We start from the raw sequence: 18,342 nt of genomic DNA, 5'->3' as shown, positions 1-18,342 counted from the left end.
TTTGAACAAGGTGACTTCCCAGTCTAAACAAAACAAAACAAAAATCCTTCCAGTTGCACCTTAGAGACCAACTAAGTTAGTTATTGGTATGAGCTATCGTGTGCATGCACGCTTCTTCAGATACGCTGAAACAGAAGTCACCAGACCCTTATATATAGTGAGAGGGTGGGGAGGGGTATTACTCAGAAGGGTGGTGGGAATGGGTGATTGGCTGATAGGTGTGGTAAACCTGTTGACGACTGTGACTGCAATTGGGCTTACAGGAAAAAGCAAGGGGTGAGATGGCTAAAAATAGCTTTCTCATGTATAATGAGATCAGAATCCAATGTCTCTATTCAGACCAGATCTCTCCATGGTTTTAAGTTTGGTAATAAGTTGCAAAAACTTCAACTTCTCTTTCCAGTCTATTTCTGAAATTCTTTTGTAATAAGACAGCTACTTTGAGATCTAGCTGATCTTAATCTACAAGTGCAGGTATCTTCATTGTATCATGGCTGGCAGATCACAACTCAGTACTTTTCAGTTATCTTCAGTAGTTAAAGTCTAGATGTCCACCTTCTTAAAGAGCAAATTTTACTGGTAAGGAAACAGTTGCTGTGTTCTGATGACTATATGGGATTCATGAACTACAGTTTGCAATAGAATTTCTGTAGTTCCATTGTTTTTCAGATCACATTCAGGGACGTCTCCCGACAATACAGCTCCTCCACCACCACCACCAAGGCCTCACCCTTCGCACTCAAGATCATCATCTTTAGATATGAACAGAACCTTCACTATTACTCCAGGTGGCCATAGTTCAGATTCTTTTATAAAGTCAGTTTATTTTATCCTTTCTTAAATCAAGTTCAGGGTCACTTGGGTAGTTCTCCTTTCTGTTTAGACTGGTACTGAATGTTCATGATGTTGAGACATTTGGGAGGAAAGGTTGTTTGTTTCGGTCATGTTTGCAATCTTGGGTGGAGGACGGTGTTAATATTGTGTCCTAAAATATAATTATTAATGGGAACATGTTACACAAGAGAAATTTTCACAGTATGTTTCAGCAGAAAGCCTACCTGAAGATTTAGATCTCTCTCCTGTCAGCTCCTGTCTCGCTATTTTTTGTGGGAATCATCTGGAGCTGCAGCCAGTTTGTTGAAGTTTGTGCCTTACTTTCTCCTTCTTTCTGCTTGAGGCACGCCATCCTATACATGTTTGCTCATAAGTGAGATCCCTTACGTTCAGTGGGGTTTACTGCTGAGTAAGCGTTCATAGGATTGCATTCTGCGTGATGAAGATTACATAGGCTAATCTGTAGGAATTTTTTGATTCAGTAAACTTGCCCAAAGGCCTAGGTTTGGAACTTGCTGAGCCCCTTAAACCATGTAACAATTAAAATACAGCAGCAAGTGACTGCTGACACTTGACCCTGCTTACATCCAAACAACTGCTTGTTTTAAAGTACTTAGCCAAAAGTTGTTAACACAGCTGAAAACATATTTAGTGTTCTCTTCTAAATATTACTGCCTTGTAGGTCAACAGCAAACTGGAGCGATTGCCTACCCCCCTGCAGTGCCTCCAAGACCTCCACCCACACAGGTTATTCTTCGATTTCTGTTGAAATTGTAAATTAATTGCATCTTTTTAGTGGTGGTACCGATTTCTGTTAATAATATTGTAATAATCTCTTCATTGAATAGTTCCATCTCAGAACAGGGAAAAATGAAATGAAATAGATGTACAGGAAAACGATAATAAACAAAAACTACAGAATCCATAAAAATAAGTCCAATAAATATCCTGAACAATATCCTGAACAATTCCATCATAAAACAGGGTAAGCTAAGCTGCAGTGAGGACAATTTTCAATTTAACCAAATATCTGGCTAAAGAAAATGGAACATCCAGGCATGTAAAATAACCTAATGGCATTTTGGGGCGAGGTGATTGGCAAAATTGACAAAATCATCCACCAACACATTACAAAGATCCGAAAATTAGCCATAGTGAATTTGTTTATGAACCTGGACTTGATCACAAACCTTTCTTTAATAAAGGAGCAAATTTAACATCTTGGTACAAGATATGGCAAATATCTCTCACTGAAAAAATAACCGATAAATTGAGAATGGTGAGAGGAATTAAATGCACACATACTTTTGTGAGAGAATGGTAGAAATGTATTGCTTTTACAAACATGCCAGAAAACAAAAGAAAGGTCTCTAGCGTATATGCTAATTTATGGATATCATCATAATTAGATTTTATTTGTAGTAATACTGTCAACATTTTATGGGAATTGTCATCTAGAAATCATAAGCAGGGACCTGTCACTTCTTGAATTCTTAGTTTCTATTCATCTACATCCGTCATGTTTTTGTATTTCACAGGACATTATGTTCCAGGTATTCTGGAAAAAGGATTTTAATAATTACTTTAATAGTAATAAGTATTAAGCAATCATATAACCTTCCCACCGCAGTTTGCATCTGGGGCACCCCTTTCCTACCTCTTTGTGTGAGAGACAATGATGGCCTCACTCTGTGCCAACAGACTCTCTCACTCTGTGGCTTCTGAGCAGCTTAACAACTTTTACCCCTGTTCTCCACCCTACCCAAGTTGTCACACTGAGTGGCATGAATCATTGTCTACATGCGCCCACAGCAATAAAATATATATAAAAAATGTTTTTCTCTTATATGTTTATATGGAAGAAAACAACTAGCAAATAAACATATGTCACATACATGGTGACAAATTATCCAGAATGTCTCCCCCTGTCATCTTATAAATATTTGCCTTAATTCAAATATGCCTTGAATATTTAGGTCAGAAAAGAACTCTGTTTACCTGGTTAGTATCCAAGCAAACTTTCTTATCTGAGCGAGTTTTTACATTAGTAAACTTTTTAAAAGTACCAACATAATCTGTGACATTGGTTCTCTTCCTGTAGGCTGGAGCTCATGTTCACCGTTCATCAGATGCTGAAGGTCTAATAGCACACACAAGTACCTCACCTCAGCAAATACCTGAACAGCCAAACTTTGCAGATTTTAGCCAGTTTGAGGTTTTTGCTGCATCGGGTGTAAATGAAGAAGAGGATGATGAAACTGAGAAACAACCAGAGGTTTTGCAGGTTAGCATAGACATTATATCTTCTGGCTATATTATCTGAGTATCTGTTAATTGCTGTCCAGTTATATGCATGTGGTAATGTTGAATGCCATTGCCCAATAGACACTTGATAGTGTCCAGATCTGTTTTATCTGGGAAAGAGCGTAGCTGGCACTTGAAGAAATATAAAAGCCTCATACAATAGTGTTTCTGAGGATTCTAGTACTTCTCAGTGTGATCAGGCTGTTAAAGGCTTCACTTTTAGTAGTTATATGTGAGCTTCCAGAGTGTGCATTTGGCTTCAGTTTGTGTCTGATCTCATACCCAATGATTATTTGAATCATTGCTTGCCATGATGCATTTTTGAGTTATTTCTGTCTGTAGGTAGAAAAAACACCTGATTCTGCTGGGCCTCTTAGAGTTGCCAAAGGTGATGGAAGACTTGAAGACAAAACAGTTTCTAGTACGCCTGCAAATACGGTATGTAAAATGTGCAACACGAGAACAGGTATTTCTCAACACGAGAACTGGGGTTTTTAATTAACTAATCATTAGTAATGATTAAAACTGAGTGCTGGTGAAGTTTATTGCTGCATGTATTAAGACACCCTCTATAATCTTTCAGGGCAAAGGTACAACGCCTCTGGCACCGCCACCAAAGCCTATACGCAGAAGGCCAAAATCAGAAGATGAGCTGAGACCGGAAGCTGAGGAGCAAACACAGAAAACAGGTGTCATAGCTGCTGTTCTTGCTTCACAGCCATCTATTCCTAGGTAACCCAAGATGTGTATAAGTACCTCTGATAACAAGGCATTTTCATTTTAAATAGAAAATATAGCCATTAGTAGCAAAGTATCTATGATATTTGAACCATTGAAATGCTAAGTAAAGCCACTGTGAACAAACTTGAATCCTAAACACAGTATAGAGTTTTAGAAAACTCTATACTGCACAGCGTTTTGCATTATGTTACAATCTGCAAGAAATGTCTTTCCATGCATTTATTAAAATAGCATCAAGAATCTAATTTCAATATTAGGTGTACCATTCAGTCTGTCACTCTTGTTATAAACATGGCTGCATGCACTTGACAGTTTCATGGGTTTTCACTAAGCAAGAGAATTTAGCATTCTGCAATGTTCGTCAGAGACCCAAGGGGGACTAGTGAGGCTACTTTGCTGACCAAGGGCTTTGGATTTAATTCCTTATAAAGCTCCGTCTCCCTTCCCAAAGGCTGCTATTTATTGTTCTACTCCCAGGCTAGTCACCATGTCCTTCTCTTTTCCCTCTTTGCTTCATAACCAGTCCATGCTAAAAATATTCAGAAGCCATGCGTTTTAGCAATTGAAGAAACCAGCGGCTACATTGCAGCAAAGAGGTTGCAATGTACCCCTGGTATGTGTATGATTCCTGAGCCTATGGCTGATGGGAATGAAAAACATGAAAGCATCAAGTGAAAAAAAATGTTGTTTTAGTTCTTGAAGGCTTAAAAGTCCAACTAAATTCTATGCAATCAGTGAAGGCTGAGATTTCTGTATGCAGTGAGTATTTGATTTGACCTGGGAGGTGTTCTAAGGGGGTAATTTAAGTAGATGGAACTTTGCTGTATCATGAGAAGTGTGGTGCATTTTTGACTTGGAGTTTAAACCAGCCTCAGCTTCATCTTTGACCTGCAGTATTAACATTGGACCACATGTGCAGGGCTGTTGTTAACCTAGCATCTCAGCACAGCTCTGCAAACTGTAGGAGGCATATATTACAGATCTGGTGACACCCCTTTTGTGTGCATGGCTGTTTTGGCTCAGAAATAAAATAGAATATTATGCAAACTAAATAGATGGTTATGCATTGCACACAAATTGAGTATTAGCACTTTTTGTGAGGCCTGGGTTGCTTGGCAGAAAGAAATGTACAGATCTGGATACAAGCTTGAATTTGCAAGACAGCTTAATTCAGTTCAACCTGCAGTACAGGAAACATGCTAATTGATTCTAAGCTAGTAAAGAAAGCCATGGACCTGCATAAAAGCATAGTCTTTGTATGCACTGCCTTAGTTTCAAATAGCTTTGAAGCACAAGGAAACTTCAAAGGGAGTTTTGAGATGCAATACAAGGGAAAACCTGGGAAGTGTCACCAGGTTCATGCAACGTTTGTTGTAGCTCTGGAGGCTGTGGCCACTGACAGGAAAGGATGCCAGAATTCACATTTTTATTAATTGACGTGCAACTAAATAATACATTAAAGAAACTAAGGCATTGAGTAAAGTAATTAACTGATTTCAGAACAACTTTCTTGAGCCATTTGTCTACAAAGAATAAGCACTTTCTGAATGTTGTTTCATGAACTTATCTCTTCAGATCGGTGGGAAAGGACAAGAAGGCTATTCAGGCATCAATCAGACGCAATAAAGAGACCAATACCGTTTTGGCCAGACTGAATAGTGAATTACAGCAGCAATTAAAGGTAAATGACATTTTTTTAAAAATTAAACAAACCTTTTTTCTGACCAAATCTTTTGATTGGTTACCTTTTGAAGGCCGTAATCTTCAAGTTTTCCAAAGTAAAAAACCTTTTATCCCAGCTTTCAACATAGGCCATATTTCTGATCACACCCCACCCCAATCTTTTGGCGATTCTGCAGCTTCCTTCATGAAGCAAAGGCAGGGTTTTTGTTTTGGTTGCTGATATGAGCCAAGTGTCTGCTATTTTAGTCTTCTCCCCCAGCCCCCAGACACATGTACACTTCTCCCCTTAAAAACAGCAGAAAATAAGTTGATTTAGATTTAGAAGAATTCTCCATGGCTATTTATATAAAATTCTTACATAGTTTTGAGGATGTAATAGAGTTTTAACGTATTACAAACATTTGTGCTAGCCTATAGTAAAGATTACTGTAACCATTGCAACTAAATGTATGTTTGTTTATCGTAATATCTCTTCATTTGTTTTATATAAATGGCACATCTTTCCTTTGTAGGATGTTCTTGAAGAGAGAATTTCGCTGGAAGTTCAACTGGAGCAGCTTCGACCCTTCTCTCACTTATAAGCCAATTGCCATTAACTGTGAATTAATTAACTCTGAAAGGGGAAATTGGGTAAAAGGCCTAATTAAAGACCCATATGTTCAGCTCAGTGCACTCTTAACATTTTTTTGTGATTGTTTTGTCCTCTGTCCACAGTTGTATTTAAGTAACTTTTATAATTTTAATACAAAGAATGGAATAATTGTTTCCTTGAATGTTCTATATATTGGCACTGCCAACCTTCCCATTTTGTTGGGAGGGCACATTTTTAATTTGGAGCAAAGTTTGTACAGCTTCAGTGGCCTAGATCCCAAACTGAACTTGATTACCTTATGAATTTTCTATATTTCATGTCAAAGATCATGACTAAAAAAACATCCCAGATATCTACTTTTTAAACACAGAAGCACATGCTTTTACACACCTTTCTTTTGATTGTGTAAGAGAAGGTTAACCAGCTGTGGTCATCAGTTTTTTCTTTCCCGAGTCACACTTTGCAACCCAACTGAAATTTCAGGCAGCCATTTTGATTCACCTTGCGCCTTCCAAGTGCCACAAATTTCCTTTTTTTGTTTTCATACTACCTTGCCATACCAAATGCATTTGGTTGTCTTTTCCTCTTTATGTACTTTGTATGTGGCCACAGCTTGACATTTGTTTCAATGTTTCCATTCATGACTGTCATTTTTCAGCATGCACGTAAGTGCATACCTTCTGTGAAAGGATTGGGTGTTGATTTCTCTGCCATGCACATTTCCTGAACACCACCCGTAGTTGCATGCTTTGCACATTTACCCTTTTATTAACTGGCACATCCAACAGACTTTACTGTAACACACTATGGTCAATAAATGTGTCAGTACCTCAACTCTTCTTTCCCAGTCCCCTGAAAACTATTTTTGTTCCTCAGAAGGTTCGCTTCATCTCTCCAAGCCTTATTCTTCTGGCTTGCAGACAGGCTTCATTAACACAGTTTCCTGAGTGTATCCTGCTATTCAGGTTGATGTACTGTATTAGGATTTGTTGTATATTGTATAATACACACCTTTTGATCTCATATGTAAATTTGCATTAATGCTGACTAACAGCAGATATTCTATTTAATGGCTTATTCTGGCTGTGGGATCATAGATGTTAAACTGCATGGATGTATCTCAGCAGAATCAGAACTAGCAATTGTGTGATTTTTACACCAATAAAACAGCACAATATTTTAACTTGGGTGAATCCTTTTAGTTTGGCTTAACACACTGAATTAGGTTGCTTTTCATGAGCCTGCAAATAGAATTTTGCACTGAGTATTTGGTTGTGAAGAAACCATAATGCTAAGACTACTTTGGCCACCATGTTGGCCAATTGGCTTGCCCAGCCAGCAGAACAAACTTAACACTCACACAACAGGATTCCTCCCCTTCCCCTCCAGAGTAGATTTTGGTAGCATGTGGAGCTGAGTAGAAAGGGAAGTCCACTCATGTGTATATGGGAGATTTATCACCCTAAATCAAACATTAGGGAAAAGTCAAATAAAATAAAAAATTCATGGTATGTGTCAAAGCAGGAAAGAGACTCAAAGCAAAGAGTGAGAAAGAATAAATGTTTGTAACTACATGCATTAATAGACATCTAACAACACACTAACAATTTCTATCTACTGGACAGCAAGAAGAAATACTAAGTCACAGCAAATGTACTTTACTGTAGACAGGGGCAGGGAACTAGGTCTAGCCATCTGGATCTCTGGCTTCCCCCATTCTACAGAGGAAAATTCAAACCTAAAAAGGGTTTGAAGTTTCCACCAATCATCTGATCAGTGCTGACTTCAAGCTCCACTTTCTGCAAGTCTACACAGCTGATCCCAGCAACTTTGAAGTCATCACCTATCAGCTCTGTTTTCTACTGATGCACTACTATCTACAAAATTCTCAATGGGGGGAACTCAGTAGCAGAAGCAATCCTAGCTGGCTTGCTATTGGCAAGCTTCCCTTACCAAGGTGCAATCAGGAGTGCACTATTAAGGCTCCGGATTGTGTGTTGGCAGTTTTGGGTCCATTTGGCCCTCACCAGACATCACCCATGACATGAAGTGTCAGGGAAACAGCCTCACTGGCCAAATGAGGCCCTTGGTCAGTCTGATTTCCCCATGTCTGTTGTAGACACTGAACAGTTACCTTTTTCTTTTGGGAGCTGCAGTTACAAGTGGCAGGAAGGTGAGGTAGTAAATAAAGCTGGGAAATTTTAAGAACAATTTACATTATCTTCAATATTGCAGATAATTGCCCTTTGCAGTGCAGAAAGCCATGTAAACTTGTCATGGTCCTCTGTAGAACAAATCATTTGACACCTGGGACTTTGCAGAAGAAAAGCATTCTTGATATCTGTAAAAATAATAATAATAATAATAATCTGATTTTTGAAAGATTATAAATGAGGATCAGTTTTCAAGCTAAGACAGGAGACCATGTAGCAATATGTGCAGTGGTGAAAGCTTGACCCATTTATGGTGTTCCATGCAATGCATTCCCTACAGAAATGGTGACCTGTAAAGCAGGCCTTGTCATCATTCAGTAACACCTTTCTTATCCCACTACTCAATTAGTATTGCACTTTTCCTCATCCCTGGTTTTAGTCTGCATGCAGATACTGAAAAAGGGAAGTTTGTACAAAGCGGTTTGTTTTTCAAAGTGAATCATTCATTGACCAGCAAATGCATATTTCCACTGCAGCGAATAATGTGGAGATTTACAGCATTCTGTGTTATTTCTGACAGGCATTGTTACATTACCTGTGTTAACACAGTTTGTACTCTTGCATTGCCCTGAGTTCTTCTGATGGAAGGGTAATTCGCCAGAGGCTCCTGGAGGGCACAGAGCACCTTTGGAATGGAGACCCCAACCATAGTCCACAGGCAGAGCCATGCAAACTTCCTGCTTCCTGCAGGAGAAGCCATCTCCCAGACCAGCTGTACCAGTGAGCCGATAGCCAGGGTCTGTTCACTTATTAAGAAAAAATTAAGCCCCTAATCGTTTTGCTAGCCCCTTCTGTCCTTTAAATATAGGGATTACTGGGGCTGCTCAGCATCCGTTAGAAGAGCAATATCCTGTCCTTGCACAGAGTTTTGAGATGTTTGCCTGGAGCAGCAGCTTCCACAGATTTCAAGGCATTCAGAAAGGTGGTTGTCTATACTTGCTGGTATAATAGTTCTTTCCCCTTGGATCTAAGGATACTGAGCAGCTATCTTTCCTAAACATGCATTCGGATTGTGGACCTCACCATGCAACATTCTTAGGTATTTATTTTCTTGGTTTTACAATAAGCAAGCACTTGGAAAGCCTTAAGACAGTAATGGAGACTTTCCAGCAAAGGAATTCTGGAGCTTCTGTGGATCTCTTAGAAGCATATGATATATATTTTTTCCATCTCCAGAAGCTCTGCAGAAAACCAGGATGGGTTTCTGAGGACAACTGTCATTAACACAAGCTCCTATTGCAGAATTCATCTGCTGTTAGGCAATCAGCTTTGGCAGAAAAATATACCATCTCATCTGCACATTAACCTCTATTTCCCTAACTATTGCAACTGGTTTTAATTTTAACAGAAGCTCAAGAATATCCAGGTGACCCTGCAATGCTAGCTAAGTATTTGGTATGGGGAGTCATTTTGTTACAATATTACAATTTTAATTTGAAATACATTTTTAAAAAATATCCTGACAGATTTTGTGCCATGTTTATATCATTTTAGGGTAGGAGAAAACTCACATTTGGAATCTGGAATATCTTCAACCAGGAGTTGATGAAGCGTTACCACTGCCAAGAATTGGTGAGTAACATGTGAGATGCGTTCGAATGGCTTATAAGAGATGCTGCGCTGTGAGATAACAAGTATATCGTTGAAAAGGAAGAGGCTAAGATCATGGGTGTGCTCATACAGCCTGCCAAAATTGAAAACAAAGGATTAGTCTTCCATGTTAGACTTCAGAGAAACGAACACAGATATTAATCAGTAGTATATTAAGCTTTTGAAAACGTTTAATTGAAAAAAAAGAAAAAAAAATCAGTAACCCTGTACTTGTTAAAGTGTAACTCTCAATTCAGTGTGCTTATTTAAGTCTCAAGCTAATTTTTCTGCTAATTTTTCAGTTTTAAGCATTAGAACTTGTCCTGCAACACATTCCTGAAAGTAATGGCTCTTTCTTAGAGGATCAATCAATAAGCCAATGGTTAATAAAAATATTTTTTTTTCTGTTAGAAGGAATGATCTCTGGGCCACTGATACAATTAAAGCAATACTCAGAGGCAATTAGAAGGCATTAACCACAGAGTGTCCTGTCCCACCCAAAAGCTTAGACTTGATTGCCGGTTAGTTCATCATTAGCACTGTTCATTTCTGAGGAAAGAGTTCACCCAATTCTGTGCAGAGAAAGAAATCAATGCATCTAAGTGGTAGGTTCTCCTTTATTAACTGAATAATTCATGTGCAAACAATTCATAAACATAACAGTCCTCAGCTACAAATAATAAACTATGCAAAACAGATTTAGCAACCAGTTATTGAAAGGCATCCCTCATTTTTCTTCCTCTACCCTCCTATTATTTTATCTATTTACCTGAATGACATATGGACTCTCTCTGAGCAGCAGATTAGCTGGGCTACATCTTGCATCGCAATTAGATACCTATTGGCTTTCAGTAACTTCTGTGGATTAAACATGAAAAGATTTAAAAATATTTGGATAAATTTTGATTATTTTTGTTTAGTTGTCCTCGGCTGCTGATGTATGTTAAATCACACACTTCTGTTAAACATCGGGAAGAAGGTTATACATGTCCCTTTACCCCAATGATGTGCTTTGTATCCACGAAGGCACACAGTTTCACAGACAAAAATTGCCTATGCAGCATATTCTATCTCCTAGAATCAGCTCTTCCCAAATGCATTTGGGTTCACTATCCCATAGCCATGTGTTCTATTAATACTTATCTTGTGCTTCATTTTTGAGGAAACTACTACTTTTACAAAGTAGTTACTTTTCCTTTGTTATTCACAAGCACAACCTACTCCATGGCAAATTATTCTGCCTTTACCACACAAATACATGCATTTCCTCTATATCACACTACGTTTGTCAATACAAAGTACTTACAGGACATCCTTGGATGCGTCTTTGTGTAGTTAATATCTGATCATCCCTGCCAACGTTCAGTTTTAGCTAGAAATTTAGTGTGGTAAACATAAGGTGAGTTAGCTTCTGAAGGATGAGGATGAAAGGACAGATCTTATCTGTAATGCTCTTAGCCAAACATCCTTCAAGGGTGCTCCCATAGGTAGTTCCCCATTTGCAAAATGCCCTCTCTGGTGAGATGTGTCTTGTCTTACTCATCATTAACTTTCTGGAGGAACTTTTTAAAAAAATAAATGTATACTCAGGCATTTGATGGCTGAAAGATGCTTTTCCTGGCAACCTTGAAGTAATTAGTTGTGAGGGTGTGTGGATGTTTTTAATTGTATTATTTACGATTTTAGTGTTTGCTGCCCTGAGCCTCTCTGGGAGGGAGGGCAGGATAAAAAAACCTCCAACATATCCTATATTCCTGTTTGCAACATTTAAGGCAGAGAGAGGAAACTTATGTCCTCAAGACTCCAAAACCCAGCAGCATCTGGAGGAGCCACAAGTTCCCCATCTGTGCCTGCTGCCTTCATTACATACCTTTAGGTGCCAGATGAAAAAATTTCTATATAACCAGGCCTTGAGCTGAATTCTATGGCCTTTTAAATGTGTTTGCGGGAGAGGGCTATCGGTTTGTTTTGGTCCTTTTTTATTATGTATTTTGTGTTCTCATTTTGTATTTTTATATTGTGAACTGCCCTGTGATATTTGAATAAGGTGTGGTATAATAATAATAATAATAATAATAATAATAATAATAATAATAGTCCAAAATCAAAACTTGAATTATGTTGGCTCTCCCCAATCTCAACTTGCTACTGAGTGGCTTAGTGATCCCTGCATGATCGTCATGCTAAAACAAATGTAGTAGACAAACCTGATCTAAGTAATCCTTGAACTGTTTCATTTGCTTAATTGCGGGAGTCAGCTCTTCACGGTCAGTGTGTTCTGGAGGAGTGTGAAGCCTCAGAGCATACAGGAGCGTGACGTACTCTTCAATCCTCTTAGATGGGCACAACAGAAATTCTTGGAGGCTATGTGTTACATAGATGCACTTAATCCATGCTTTAATTAGAAAAGTAGCAAATTGCATTGCATGTCCCAAGACCAACAAAGGTATCTCAAGCCATATCTTAGGGGCCTAGTGTTGCAGGTAAGACATATTGGGTAGGAGGGTCACAAGTACAGGAAGTAGGCAGTTTGCCTGTTCTCGATGAGGTCACACTCTTTTGAAGGGACAGTTATGTTGAAGAAACGGGTGGCAGGGAACCCTTAGGCCACGGGGTAAAATGCAGCCGTCTAGCCGTCCCTATCGGGCACTCTAAACTCTCCTCAGGCCATAACCCTTATGCGCCCTGCTTCACACCCTCAGTGTTTTTGCCTGCCTGGAATGTACCTTTGAACTCAGATAATGCCTCTTTGCTTGTCTAGATGGAGAATAGAGACAAGTGTGTACATAGTAACTAGCCTACTGCACAAAGGTAAATGTACATATGTTGCTCTGCCCATTTTTGCCTCTAGCATATACAAAACACCCATGCTTTGGCAGTGCCCTCCTTCCTATTTTAAACTACAAGACTTTACCTTCTCATAGTAGTAGCAACAGTCTTGTCATGTCTCTTCAGAAAGGCACGAAATACTGGAATAGTCTCCCTGCACTGTGAAAGCAAAAGGTTTTGACCATCAGTGTGATGTCATCCATAAAACTATGGACCAAATAAGGAGCAAACAGCCACATTTCCATAACCCATTTCTGTGGGCTGCTGTGGCACACCTTGTCCTTTGCCTCCAGCACTGAGGCAGACTTGAACCTTAGGCTCCGGCTCACAGTGGTGTCAGCATGTGGTAAGTAGCTGCTCAGTAAATATGGGCAGCCCAAAGACATTTTGGTAAGGCTGTGAAGCTGCAGACACCACTTGTACTTTGGGGTTTAGTCAATGTTAGTTTTACACAATGCAGACCCACTGAGATTAATGGACAAGCCTAATTTAGGCAAGTTAGAATGTAGTTGGGTACAACATTTAGTTTCCCTTTCAATATTGAAAGTTGAGGCTGGTGAAGGCCTTTCCCACGAGGCACCTTGAACTGTTGTGACACAAATCCTCGGGAGGATGGGGCTCTGAGATGCCAGATTGACAAGGCTGAGTGGGAAGGGAACTTCCAAATTACATACTTTGTGCACAGATTACTGGGCTATTGCACTCCAGTATTCCCAACCCCATTATATCATACAGTAGAATAACACAGCCTAGGATCATCATGGGAATTGCATTATGTTAAGACTATCTACAGGGCATGGTGGGCAGAAAGCAGTGAAACGGATACGGACATGTAATCCAGTTTGCATTAGCTAACTTTATTATTTTCCTGATTGCATCTAATTTTTAATGATGGAAAATATACCAATTAATATAAAAATAAGAACTAAAATCACAATAAAACAGGACTTACTCAAAATTCAGATCTCATTAATTTTTAATAAACAAACATTCTTATAACCGATTACTTGCTTACAGATCTAAGCTTTACTTTTTCTTTTAGCAGAATATAGCATAAATATACTTTCCCAAAGATATTTAAATGCACTTTAATATTTAGTTACTATTTGTTGGATGCTGCTTTGGATAGGGAGATATGTGAGCATGGCAGTTTAAAAAAATAAATGTTACAGTGGAAGGAGTGTCTGACTTAGAGTAATGAATGTTTAGTGTTTTCTTACCTTGTCTATAGTTTTCAGAATTACTGCATAATTGTTGAAGAAGTTTGTGTATGTTTGAAGTTGCTGGCAAAATTGAATGAACAAGTCTCCTAATTTTTGGGCTGGGTTCCATTCATTAAGTCTTTGTGTTAACTCATCTGAAAACCACCTGTGTGAAACAGACAGAAGGGTGTTTCTCTCTTCCTATCAGGTTCCAGGCAAGTTCCAACAGATAGTGATGATGACAACATGTTTTCCTGCAAGCCGAGTGACATAAATATCAAGGCTGCAAAGTTAATGTGAAGTTATGCTGTTGTCTGGTCCACCCTAGCATCCAACATGAGTAACTTACTATATAGGTATGTTCTGTGGTAAGCTGGCCATCCGTAACATCTTCCACCCCCAAGCACTGAGAAGAATTTCAGCAGACAATCAGAAATATGGGGAACAAGGTGAATGAATAGGATTTACATCACCACTTTACAAGCTACGAAGCCCTTCTAAAAGTTCAATCCTATGTATGTATACTTAAATATTCATTCCAATGTTTTAAATGGTACGTTGTCCCAGGTAAGTGTGTAGGATTGCTTCCTGACCTCCCAAGTGGTTATAATCAGATCTTGTTGGCCTAAAGTCTCCTCATACCCTACCTGGGGTTAATGAAAATTAGAATCCAGCAAGAAAGACATGGAAAGCATAAGGTTCTTTACTCGCTCGGTTACATCAATACTGTCACATGCGGTGGCACCATTTAGTCACTTCTGATAATATTTCTGTGTACAGTTCTGTGTTTGATTTTTGGGGAGTCTTCTGCATTAAATCAGCTGTAATAAACACACGTCCTCCTATAAACCCTCAACACATTTGATAACTTGCCTAACCAGCCGTTTGTTAAGTCTTTAAATGTTCCAGGCAGACGCCTCTAGGAAATAAGTTACATCATATGTATAAACTGAGTCCTTGCCAATAGAAACTTGTCTTTAAGGGTGCAATTTTCCACTGGGCCACGGGAAGCACAATCAAGGAGATGCCAGTACAACGGGGACACGTGAGGTTGTTCTCATACCATCTTAGCAATGTTCTCTTATTGTCTTATGCCTACAGCCATGTCCATCCTACAGAGCCAAAGGTGGCTTACTGGGGTCTCTCCAGATGTGGATGGAGTACAATTACCATCAGAGGTGCTACCATCTCTGGAAGATTGAGGGGACCAGACACAATGTTCTGACATTACACGGGGGGCCCTCTGAACATTAAGGGGGGGGGACACAGTGCCTCAGCCCCCAGGAGCTGGTACCCTGGATTACCACCATCCCTGACCACTGGCCATGCTGATGGAAGTTGGAATCTATCAACATCATCAGTTGGTTAGGGAGTGGTGCTGATAATGCTAAGTTTGCCAATCTGATCCCCATATGGCAGATGTTTTCAACCTTTCCAAGTCCACAGTTCCCTTGACCAACTACATTCTTTCTGCGGCACCCCTGTGGGCCTCAGCAGCCCAGTTATGTCACCCCTTGCCTGCAGAGTTGGCAGACTCTCATCCTTGTGGAGTGTTCCCTCAGCCTCCTCTCCTCTCCCCTCTCCTTGGGAATCCTCCGGGCAGCTGCTGCTGCTGCTGTCCCTGGTCTCTGAGCTGCTCCCCCTGCCCCCAAAGAGAGGTGCCTTCTCACACTGCCCCGCAGAGGCCTGGGAAGCACCCCCTGGCCAGCCCTAGAGACACCATTTGCCTGGAGAGCTTGTAGCCAAAGCTGCTGCAACAAACAGCTGTGCAAGCCTTTGGGAGGCGGAGACACAAGAGGGCACCAGAGGAGGAAGGGAAGGAAAGAAAGAGGGACAGAGGCCAGGGATGCCTGCAGCACCCCTGACCATCATTCAAGGCACTCCAGGGTGCTACAGTACACTGGTTGAAAACCACTGCCATGTGGGACAACTGCATATTCCTGCATTGCAGAGGGTTGGATTAGATGATCCTCAGGGTCCCTTCCAAATCTACAATTCTATAATCATCTGAATAGGCCACAGGTTCCCCAGTCTTGGATTTATTTTTAAAAATTTTTGGCATAAAGTTTTGTATTACTATTTTATAATGTATGCAACAAAACAGACATCATCATAATAACCACAGACAAAAATTCAAAGGTGAAAATATATATGTAGAATGAGTAGTTTGAACACCAGCTAAAATACTGAAGTCCAAGTAAAACTATCAGCTTTATCAGCTATACTAGTTCCAGATTTGCAAGGCTTATGATGACCCCAGTCTTGTTTTTAGCTAAATAACATTAGTTCCTGTACTGAATGAAGTTCACAGCTTCCCATGGCTGCTTTTCTTTTGTTGGTAATAATGAAATTCTGTTAAATGTGTCTACAAGTATGTCTGGTCACAGGTATATTAAATGATCCATGTCTAATAATTTCAGAAATTGTTGTTGTTTAGTCGTTTAGTCGTGTCCGACTCTTCGTGACCCCATGGACCAGAGCACGCCAGGCACTCCTGTCTTTCACTGCCTCCCGCATTTTGGTCAGACTCATGTTTGTAGCTTCGAGAACACTATCCAACCATCTCGTCCTCTGTCGTCCCCTTCTCCTTGTGCCCTCCATCTTTCCCAACATCAGGGTCTTTTCCAGGGAGTATTCTCTTCTCATGAGGTGGCCAAAGTACTGGAGCCTCAGCTTCACGATCTGTCCTTCCAGTGAGCACTCAGGGCTAATTTCCTTAAGAATGGATGCGTCTGATCTTCTTGCAGTCCATGGGACTCTCAAGAGTCTCCTCCAGCACCATAATTCAAAAGCATCAATTCTCCGGCGATCAGCCTTCTTTATGGTCCAGCTCTCACTTCCATACATCACTACTGGGAAAACCATGGCTTTAACCATACGGACCTTTGTTGGCAGGGTGATGTCTCTGCTTTTTAAGATGCTGTCTAGGTTTGCCATCGCCTTTCTCCCAAGGAGCAGGCGTCTTTTAATTTCGTGACTGCTGTCACCATCTGCAGTGATCATGGAGCCCAAGAAAGTAAAATCTCTCACTGCCTCCATTTCTTCCCCTTCTATTTGCCAGGAGGTGATGGGCCCAGTGGCCATGATCTTCGTTTTTTTTATGTTGAGCTTCAGACCATATTTTGCGCTCTCCTCTTTCACCCTCATTAAAAGGTTCTTTAATTCCTCCTCACTTTCTGCCATCAAGGTTGTGTCATCTGCATATCTGAGGTTGTTGATTTTTCTTCCGGCAATCTTAATTCCAGCTTGGTATTCATCCAGCCCAGCCTTTCGCATGATGAATTCTGCATACAAGTTAAATAAGCAGGGAGAGAATATACAGCCTTGCCCGTACTCCTTTCCCAATTTTGAACCAATCAGTTGTTCCATATCCAGTTCTAAGTGTAGCTTCTTGTCCCACATAGAGATTTCTCAGGAGACAGATGAGGTGATCAGGCACTCCCATTTCTTTAAGAACTTGCCATAGTTTGCTGTGGTTGACACAGTCAAAGGCTTTTGCATAGTCAATGAAGCAGAAGTAGATGTCTTTCTGGAAGTAGATGTCTTTCAGAAGTAGATGTCTTTCAGAAATACTGCATCCCAAATCCCAATCACGTCTACTTTGTTTAGAATTCAGGCTTTAAGTGTTGGAATATTTTTTTTTCAAGAAACTAAATGTGCTTTAGAACAATCAGTTAAACTTACCTATTCAGTTGTAGGATGTTCAAGATATCAGAGAAGATTGTCTGAACATTGGCATAGCTTAGGATGACTCGATGTGAGGCCAGCGCGGCCTTTAGCGGTTTAACATAAACATCTCGTACAATTTCTAGCATGTTCACATAGTTCCTCTCACTTAAGAGAAGTTCTCTGGCAAAGCTTTTGCGCTTCTCTGCTATCTCTTTATCAAGTTTGCTGGTCTGAAAGCCCAAGATACATTAGAAACAAATCAGTAACACTTTTTAAAGGGGTTTTGTTTTGTTTCAGTAGCTGGGATATGATCTGAGTATATTTAAAAGTTTTGATTATAATTTTCTAAGGGATCCCAGTTTGTTATTAAGGTAAGCTAAATATATAAATAAGCAAGCAGAAAAGAAGACCATAAAGGTTTGTGTTACCTGAAAAGCTTCTTAGTCTGTAGCGCTATACCCATTCACCTGGAAACAAGCCCCATGAACTCAATGCAGCTTACTTCTAAGTAATGTATAAGACTGCGCTGTTACTTTGTTCTCACAGGTAATATCATTAAATATTCTTATGCTGCTACATAGATTTATTCTGAGAATATAAACTGAAGCTATTCTCAAACAGATTCAGAAATACACTTGCTTTATAGCTACAGAAACAGGCTTCATTTGTATTGCACCAGCTAAAC

The 18,342-nt window shown here is 39.8% G+C and overlaps 2 protein-coding genes across 18 annotated transcripts in view; one reads left to right on the top strand and one right to left on the bottom strand.

The window, feature by feature from the left end:
- The window catches only part of REPS1 (RALBP1 associated Eps domain containing 1), a 33,938-nt gene extending 26,601 nt beyond the window's left edge, over positions 1 to 7,337 (top strand). For 10 of the 17 annotated variants that reach the window (XM_083731625.1, XM_083731622.1, XM_083731616.1 and 7 more), the window contains 7 exons: positions 670 to 788; positions 1,517 to 1,581; positions 2,936 to 3,118; positions 3,481 to 3,576; positions 3,722 to 3,870; positions 5,455 to 5,560; positions 6,075 to 7,337. In XM_083731625.1, coding sequence (XP_083587751.1) covers positions 670 to 788; positions 1,517 to 1,581; positions 2,936 to 3,118; positions 3,481 to 3,576; positions 3,722 to 3,870; positions 5,455 to 5,560; positions 6,075 to 6,143 — 787 coding nt within the window. In that variant the 3' untranslated portion in view covers positions 6,144 to 7,337. Of the gene's footprint in view, positions 1 to 653; positions 789 to 1,516; positions 1,582 to 2,935; positions 3,119 to 3,480; positions 3,577 to 3,721; positions 3,871 to 5,454; positions 5,561 to 6,074 lie in introns of all 17 variants that reach the window. The other 7 variants (XM_083731620.1, XM_083731619.1, XM_083731618.1 and 4 more) reach the window with 2 other exon arrangements.
- ECT2L (epithelial cell transforming 2 like) overlaps positions 5,292 to 18,342 on the bottom strand; it is a 32,594-nt gene continuing 19,543 nt past the window's right edge. The window contains 8 exon segments of the mRNA XM_083731771.1: positions 5,292 to 8,495; positions 9,879 to 10,051; positions 10,727 to 10,815; positions 11,264 to 11,329; positions 12,165 to 12,321; positions 12,872 to 12,945; positions 14,007 to 14,154; positions 17,673 to 17,887. Of these exon segments, the coding sequence (XP_083587897.1) occupies positions 8,356 to 8,495; positions 9,879 to 10,051; positions 10,727 to 10,815; positions 11,264 to 11,329; positions 12,165 to 12,321; positions 12,872 to 12,945; positions 14,007 to 14,154; positions 17,673 to 17,887 (1,062 nt within the window). The 3' untranslated portion in view covers positions 5,292 to 8,355.

This window comes from Podarcis gaigeae (genome assembly GCF_964106915.1).
Source record: "Podarcis gaigeae genome assembly, chromosome: 3".
Lineage (NCBI taxonomy): Eukaryota > Metazoa > Chordata > Lepidosauria > Squamata > Lacertidae > Podarcis > Podarcis gaigeae.
Note: the sequence above shows the minus strand (reverse complement) of the source record. Positions and strands in the feature narration are given on the sequence as shown.